This window comes from Aulonocara sp. 'chitande type north' Nkhata Bay, linkage group LG5, assembly GCF_057382095.1.
Source record: "Aulonocara sp. 'chitande type north' Nkhata Bay isolate Kocher_YH1m ecotype deep benthic linkage group LG5, A_spYH_male_GT1.1, whole genome shotgun sequence".
Lineage (NCBI taxonomy): Eukaryota > Metazoa > Chordata > Actinopteri > Cichliformes > Cichlidae > Aulonocara > Aulonocara sp. 'chitande type north' Nkhata Bay.
The window spans coordinates 17,970,470-17,979,188 of NC_141348.1; the positions used below are offsets into that span (position 1 = coordinate 17,970,470).

Sequence of the window (8,719 nt, forward strand, 5' to 3'; positions counted from 1 at the left end):
TTCGAGAGAACCATAACTCCCTTTATGACCTGCACAGATTATAGTCCCCATCTGCAGCATAAGGCATCTGCAGTATGGGTAAATTTAAACAAGATTACAGTCGGTCATTACACTACATCTCTGCTTATTTGATTTCAATCATATTCCATCGTAAATATTCAAATAAATTTCTGCAGTATTGATGGACTTATAAAATGGTTTAACAACCAATCCATTTCTTTTCATTGGGTTAGTAGTGTCTTGTGTAAGTTGAGAAAGCCTTATGAAAGGGTGTAGTCTCGGCCAAAGACCTGTGGCGCCTCGCTTACATCACTTCCCAGGTCAAAACGGACAATTTGGCCCAACTCTAAATGAGTTTTCAACACCTGCCTTGACTTTGAGCAACTCTCCAGCTTTGTAACTACTTTAACTGTCGGAGCCTATGGCGAGAGCCGCTGCTAATGTATTTAGTTTGACCAAGGACAAATATATTACTCACATTAAATAAGCACCAAATGAAACAATGGCCCTAAAACAAACTTGGTGACAGTTGTGTTTGCTAAGAGGAAAGAAAGATGCTGACAATAAAGGTTTGCCAAGAAATACAATGCTGCGTGATGATGTGACAACAGTAAACAGTAGATAACACCTTTGGTTATTAAATGTGCTCCCCCGTATCATCACAGCTCAATTGCCCCAGTGATTATTACACGAAATCAGGTTGATGAATAGTGCTAGCAATCACATCTACACCTGCTCTTCTTGAATGGATCTCCACCTCCCATGCAGCATTGCCAGAGAAAAGAGAAAGGGTTGGCTCTTTGTGCTCGCCGTCCCGTTGTGCTTGGTAGCAGCAACAGCAGCAGCAGCAGCAGCCGGTGACCATTATAAATGGCCTCTATTAGCATGGCTGAGTCGCAGAGGGGAGAGAAATAAAATCATTGGGAGAATGTAGGCCTGCACTGGTGTCCCTGCACCCGCTACCAAGCTCTGTCGACCTCCGTCCCAAGCTTCCCTCCTCCCCTCCATTCCAAGGGGACACAATCCTAAAGACTAGATTACTAATGATACATGGGGTCATTATGGGGAGGGTTATGGCAATAGTATCACAGGCACAGCTGACAATAGCAATAAGAGGGGTAGCTTTCTTCAGCGGTAGCATTACCATAGCAAAGGCTGTTCTTTATGCCTGTTGATGTATAGCAGAAAAGGATGAGGGTCTTTTATTTCCTGCCATAGCAGAAAAAGCTGTGTATTATCTCCCTGAAAACCATGCTTAGGTCTTTGTTAAAATGCCATGTCTCTGTGAGTAACGTTAAATGAACACAAAAGTATCCCCAGACAAGGCATTACCATGTTAACAATAACAGTTACCAGCTACGTGCTACATGGAAAAGCAGAGGTAGAACAAAATTGTAAAGTAAATGGCAGTCGATCATCTACAATCTGTGGTTCAAGCTGGGGCTTTGTACTACCACAACCATTACAGAACAAGATGCACTGTCACTGAACACACAAGGTGTCAGTGCATAAAGTGAAGAGAAAAGAAGAGCGAAGGAAGGGAAGGAATGAATGGAATCAAGCAGAGTTAATGAAAAGGAGAAAAGATGGAAGAGGACTTTTCTGCTGGACAGTTCTATAGACTTCACTCCACTGGAGCATTTCACACCTTAAAGGGTCATCATGCCCTCAGCTTGATGCTCTCTATTCTGTAAGAGGACAAATGCAAACAGTCTGAAGAAACTGAAAGGAAAGGGGAGAGCCACACATATGCGGAAAAGCTGACAGGGAAGCGTAGCAGCTTGAAAGCCAGTTCAAATGTGTTCATACATAAAACTGCTATCAAATTCGTTCACATGGATTAATTTCACTTTCATTTCTGCAGATCAGTAATGGTGATCTCTTTAGAAAACAGGTTCTTCGTATATATATTTTAATATTTGCGAACTGCATTTATCTTCCTGTGATGGCTTACTGTACCTAGTTCATGCGATATTGTGCAGTGTTCAATAAGCCCAGTGTGACGACAGTCGGTCACTTTGCCCGTTATCCGTGGGATGTACTGTCTTTTACTGCTAATTTGGGCATCTTCTACGGAAACCTCAGGGTGCGGGGGAAACGCGGCCTTCAAACAGCTCGCAGTGAGCCAGTGAGCTGGTAAGCCAAGGAGTAGCTGGTGCCTCGAGCTAGTTAAAATATGAGCACAGCGGGGGCTCGCTAATGAAAGCGGGGGCTCAGCCTGGGAAGCAGGACCGTATATCGCAGTTAGGAGACAGTTCTTAGAATCAGCTGGCGAGCCATGCCTATAGTTCTGGGGCCACTAGTGATTAACCGTCCAACAGGGAGTCTCTACTACAGCTGGGCTATTAATAAAAGATACACCCCCCTCCTCCTCCTCCTCCTCTTCTCCTGCCTCTTTGGTTCCCTCAATGTCTGCACACACTCTCTGTCCTCTGGAATTTATTTGTATATCATAATCATTTCCTGACACATGGTGGATGTCACACATTGTTTGCACGAGGCAAAGGTTCAGGGTGGGGGGTGATGGCTTAAAAGGCAAAGGAGAGGGGTCCTGAAAAGTGGCAGCTTACTTTTCACCCTGCGATGTGTCCTGCAGGTATAGCAGATCAATTTGTGACCTCTCACTAGATGGTGATTTCCACAGAATGACTATTCCCGTGAGAGTAGAAAATAAAATGCAAGGGTAAGGCACCATCATTCATGCTGGAGCACTTCAATTCTTTATATTACACCAGAAGGGTATATAACACTGTTGCATCAAAAGTTTATGATGATTCACTGTCGTCAATTCTATAACAAAGGCAACCCTGACAGGGTCAGTCATTGTTGGTACAGAAAAAGCTATTAAGGCAGTGTTTGATTAGAATATTTCAAAACTGGTTAAAATAATACCTCTATATGCAATCACCACTTTAGTGCGATTTCTTCTTTTTATTTTTATTTTTAAGAGGGAATCACTTCGATCACCCAAACCTGAAACACTGACAAAGGCTTAAATGCTGCACAAAATTACAACATGCTCATAGTCCTTCCACTGTTGCACACGTTCGTGTACATGTGCACGCGCACACCCTCCCTCACTCACTCCCTTCCTCCCCCGCCAACTCATCACAACCCCCACCCAACTAACCCCCAACACACACACACACTGAGCGACTTACAGAATGTATTGCTTTGAGGCAATCAAACAGCCTCCCTGCTATTGCAACGTGAAAACACCAGGTTAATAATCAGGATTCAGCAGAGTGAATGAAAGCACGTTTACAACCGCTGGACTAGATGTGTGAATACTCCCGTGCACACTATAGGAACATTGGTCCTCCTAAAAATCACCCCCCACACATATTCATGCCGTCGTGACTCCCGATTCGTGACACTCTTATGCTTGCATATGTGTGTTTAATAGGGTAGAAAATGAAGCACTGATTTTGGGAGCCAGTGACAAGTCAGACGCTGGAAATAATGTCCCCCTCTACGTGCCACAAATGAAACAAAATGCGAATAAACATGCAGAAAAGTAATTCAAGCTCCAGCACTATAGAAACAATTGGCCAACAATTGCGCTGCTCTACCTATTAAATCCCGCATGATTCAGGCGCCCCGCTCTCACCAAACGTGTGACAGATTTCACTCTGGCAAAAACAAATAGAGCCATAGGTGTCGCGGGGAATATGGGCATAACCCACCTTTGTGCATGCCCGTGAAGCGGTCTTTGAGCACAGTGAGCTCGTAGATTTTGCCGAACTCCTCGAAGAGGGGCCGGAGGTCCTTCTCATCCAGGTTGCGGGGGATCTGACCGATGAAGAGTTTGATGGCATCGTGGTCCTTCATGGGGATGGTGGCCGGGCATCCCGCCGGGCTGTGGCTGTGGTTTAATCCGTTCACGAGCCCGTTCGTGCTGGCGGAGACCACACCAACACCGTGCACCGTGCCGTCCACCTGCCCGTTGGTTAAAGTTGCCATCTTCGGACCGGCCAGTGAGTTGGGATGGGTACAACAGCAGCAGATGGTAATGGTGGAGTCTCGTTTTACGTTGGAAAAAAGCTGGTGGAAGTCTTGGTCAAAATTTGGTTCCGAGACCAAGCCGTACCAGGGATGGTTCCGCTCTCGTCCTATCAAAGCCAGTATTTACAATGATTTGAAAACACATGAAGCATTTGGCGAAGACGCATATCAAAAGCGCGCAGTGCCGTTGGTCCCGGTGGAGGCTTTGATTCCTTATATTTATGTCCTAACCAATAACTCGTTCATTGATTTCATAAAAGAGAGAGAGAAAGAGAGGGAAGAAGAAGGGGGAGGGAGAGAGAGAAGAGAGAGAGAGGGAGAGAGACCAAGAGCGTTCACTGTCTATTTACACCCACGTTCCTTCGTCCCAGCTTCTTGGCACCCTTTTATTTTTTTTGCATTGAGGAGTCTGTAAGGGTGTCTTCTCGGTTTAAACGAACAGGGTCGGTTCGATCTCTGCCAGAACAGAGGGGAGGTTAGAATAAAGGGGGGGCGCTTTAAACTCGGCATATATAAACCCAGCATATTTCTGTCCCCCCCCTTTTCTTCGGCAAGTAGACAATGGTACATTCCACCGAGGGGAGAGGGTCTATAAATAGAGAGATATAGAGAATACGGTCCTTTGTGCTCCTACTCAGAGCAAATAACTACACTTTCAAGAACTTAAGAATGCAATACTTGGGTGACTGACAAACACTCACACACGCAGATACACACAGACAAAGACTCTCTCACACACAGTTTTTATCAGGAGTAATAAGCCGTACAGCTATTTTCAGAAATGTACCTACTATTAAGTGAAAATAAACATTGACCACAAATTGATGGTGTCTGCGGTTAATCGGAGGTTTATTTATTGTTTTATGTGCTTAAGTCACTCTGCATATCCTTCATCCACCTTCCTCATCCTCGACGGCAGCAGCAGCGAGTCGCTGCATCCTCGCTTCGCTCCAGGACGGTGGACAGCTCCGTGGTGCTGAAACACAGCCTTACAGGCGAAGCTCAAAAATACACGAATGGAGAATTCCTCGCACGGCTTCGACTGTTCGCTGTTATCAAAAGCAAGCACAGCTTTTTTTGCAGCGGTTTAGACTACGTATTATTATTACTTTCTTCTGCCGTTTCGAAAGTCACACCGAATAGATTATTTCATTTTCAGAAAGGGGAAGTCTGTGAGCACCGCCGAGTGGCGTAGAGAGGGGGCACAAGGAAGAAAAAAAGGAAGAAAAAAAGCCATTCGGGTTATTTCAGGTAATGAAGACAATGGGGTGGGGGGGCGACTACATTTTGATTCCATTTACACCAGAAATGAGCTCAAAATCATAAAAAAGAAAGAAAAAAGATATTTCCTGATCATTTGTTGATCATTTGATGAGCTAAACATTCACTCAGCTTCTTCATCAAATCGTTTTAGTTTACGAGCCTGAAGGCACCAACAAATCTGAATTTAAATAAAACCGGAGGCCTTATTCTGATTATTTTGGCAGTCCTTCATTATAAAATTGACAGTTTGAGCGAGTTAGGTGTTTACACATTTCCCATTGAAGGCATGCACCAATTAAAGGCGTGCTTATGTCTGTGATAAAAACGGACTAAACAGAATAACCTCTGTTATATAACAGCAAGTATCATCTGATTCAAACTACCGCAAACGGAAATCTGCGACGTTACACGGGGAAGGTGCAACGGCGGTGGATTTGAACATTCACTGTAACCAAAACCTCAGCTGAATATAAGATCAGATGGTTACATCAGCTTCCTATTAGCTTGGACAACGACCTCTCAGTGGGATAATTGCCATTCCTGGTTGTTTCCTTTGGGAGTAAGTACATGTTTATCTGTATCCCCAGAGGAGAACAGCAACACCCGGGGTCTTGTTAGTGTATAAATGATAAGAATGCTGATAATCCTGTTTGAATCCAAACTAATGAAAGCCATTTTAGCGGTCAGCAAAGCAGAATGTTAACGATGAATAACTCACAGTGAAGTTAAGCTAGTTGGCTCTTGGCAGTTGTGTCTGCTGGACACTCCTTTTAAATAGAATGATTCAGACCCATTACCTCACAGTGGGCCCTTGGGGGACTGCCATGCGCGCAGCCATATGTACGCCGAGGTGCCACAGTAAGGCCAGGGTATGACTCTTAAAATTCGTGCTGTGCTATGTTGTTTTCCTCTTTTTTTGGGAGGGGGGTGGGGTGGGGGGATGTGTGGAAACCCCACCCGACACCCCGCCCAGAAATTAGCTAACCATTAAATAACAAAAGACACACTCTCAGGGCGACACAGCGCCTCTCTCACCTCTTTCCGCTCTTCCGCCAGCTAAATGGCCCGGTAATGTCATCCCGTTCTCACGGCATGACCGAGCCCCAGCAGTTGCGGGGGTGGTGGTAATGGTGGTGGTAGTGGAGAAAGGAGGGGGGCCGGGGGGTGGGACTTGGCTTTCTTTGGCATGACACTGTGCTCTGCTCTCCAAGCTTTCCCTCGGGGCCACACTCCATTCACCACAGCAGTCCTGTCTGCGCTCACGCCTGAGTTACCTGCAGCAATATTTTTTAATACAAGGGTGAAATGGGAGGGCACAAATCATTGTAATTATGTTCAGTGGGTACTGTCGCGATGATTACGCAAGGTATGGCGCCACAACGGGTCCCTCGTGGTCTGCTTCGTCACACAGCCTACCTGAGAGGTAGTGGAGAGGCTGCGGTGGCTGAGCCCATCGGACTGATGACACGCAGTTAGCGAGAAAGACGTGTTACAGCGTGTCTGTGCACTCCCCAAATGGCACTTATTCCAGTCCATTTGGGTATACTCAAATACGATTGTGTAGCTCTTGCAAATCCTTTCCGCAATACTCAAAACACCCAGTCTGTCAGACAATTTCCACATTTATTTACTGTTATTTTATACCCCCCTTCATATTTGTTTGAAGCAATGGAATTATAATTAAGTTTTCAGTGCTCATTAGCAAAATAAATCAAGACTTGGACTGTTAATATTTACAGCCTCACAGATTGCAATTGTTTAACAGCAACAACAAAAAGGCTTTTAAACACAGGAATGCTGACTGAGATAAGCCTCTATCCACGGTGCTGAAACTAGTGGGAAGACAAGCAAAGCGTGCCTCTGTCCGTGGTGCTAAATTTAATACAGCACAATGGTGGCAAGTGTTGCTCTTTAATAAGACAAGATGCCCCGATAAATTCTCAGTGACAAAGCTGAAGGCCTTGGAGAAGAATCTATAAACAAGGTGTAGATAATCATATGTAGAAATGCCATTTCTCTCAAAAGATTCCTCTGAGCTCAACAAAAGAGGTCACTCTATCCCTCAGAAGATGGCTATTTTGCCTAGGAATATTGCTTCAATTTTCAGTTTCAGCACTGTAAACGGTTGCAGCAAGGCAAATAAATGAAAAGGGAAATGAAGTAGCCAAGTTACACAAATAGATTGATAATCTGCATTGGGCACCGTAAAGTGCTCTGGCGTTTTCAATATTACCTATTCTGCATAGTAATGTCTTTTCTCACCTCTCCTTCATATGGGACAAAGTTCTAAATCTCCTTTAGCCTTGGGACACTCGGGCTGTATATCACCTCTCAGTAATTTAGTAGGAAGAGCACAAAGGGATGAGGAAATGGCAGGTGCATGACTGAATGCTCAAAAAGTTTAGAGGGACAAGAAGGGCAGGGGGGGTCCTCTTTAACTTGATTAGCAACAATTTGTTAGAGATTGGAAGGGATGTGCCAGGAACAAAATTACTGCAGTAGTTTCAAATGTGCATCTTTTGAAAATGACACTGTGTTCTTGGCATAAGCCGGATCTATATCTACATAGATACAGATACCTATAGCTAGAATATCTATAATATTATGATTGTTTAAAATGTATTTATTATATGCGAAGATTCCAATCTAACTTACACATAAAACTATAGGTTTACTATGTGATAAATAAGGGGAGCTATAAATGTTAAGCACTTATTATGCAAATGCATATATACAAAAATAGCTGCTGATCCGGAGACAGAGAATTCGTTAATTTCCAGAGGGGGGGAAAAAGCAATTTATTGGGTCATGTGTGGAGTGAACAGTCTTCCAGTGGAAGTTTGTTGACACAGGGATAAGAGGCGGTGACTTATCTCCCCTTAGGCAAAAACAAACAAGGCCACAAACACATTCAATAACACATTAAACCTTTGGAATTATCTGCAAAGCGGCCTTGCAGCAGATGTGTGGCCTAAACATGTCTTAAAACCTTTGTTTAGTTTAATACACAACATGAAATTATGAGCTTGATATAAAAGTACATCCACATACATTTAGACCTTGTTTTGCATAATTAAACACAATAATGTAAGTATGCGAATCACATTCCACTCACCATTGGGTGATAAAAACCAAGAGTTCAGCTTAGTTTATACAGTGCCACCATACTTGATATGACCAGGAAAGTAATCCCCGTTGCTCTGTAAGAACTGGAAAATTTGTGGATTACACATATGCCATCATAATCTCAACAGGGTGCTATTTTTTTATTAAGATAAATCCTGTAGATTTGCGAATTGCTGGATCTCAAGGGGCTCTTACTATGTGGAGCAATGAGGTGTGTGTACCTCATGCCCCTGCAGTTATACCTGGCCTGCATTGGAAAGAGATTAGCGCTGTGACATTTGACATGGGTAGGCGTCTCTGCTTGTGCCGAGCACCGGCTGCACAG

At 44.1% G+C, this 8,719-nt stretch overlaps 1 protein-coding gene across 10 annotated transcripts in view; it reads right to left on the reverse strand.

Moving 5' to 3' along the window:
* celf4 (CUGBP, Elav-like family member 4) overlaps positions 1-4,420 on the reverse strand; it is an 88,792-nt gene extending 84,372 nt beyond the window's left edge. For 6 of the 10 annotated variants that reach the window (XM_086291793.1, XM_086291792.1, XM_086291789.1 and 3 more), the window contains exon 1: positions 3,687-4,418. In XM_086291793.1, the coding sequence (XP_086147919.1) occupies positions 3,687-3,963 (277 nt within the window). In that variant the 5' untranslated portion in view covers positions 3,964-4,418. Of the gene's footprint in view, positions 1-3,686 lie in introns of all 10 variants that reach the window. The other 4 variants (XM_086291791.1, XM_086291790.1, XM_086291794.1 and 1 more) reach the window with 2 other exon arrangements.
* Positions 4,421-8,719: the final 4,299 nt, after the last annotated feature.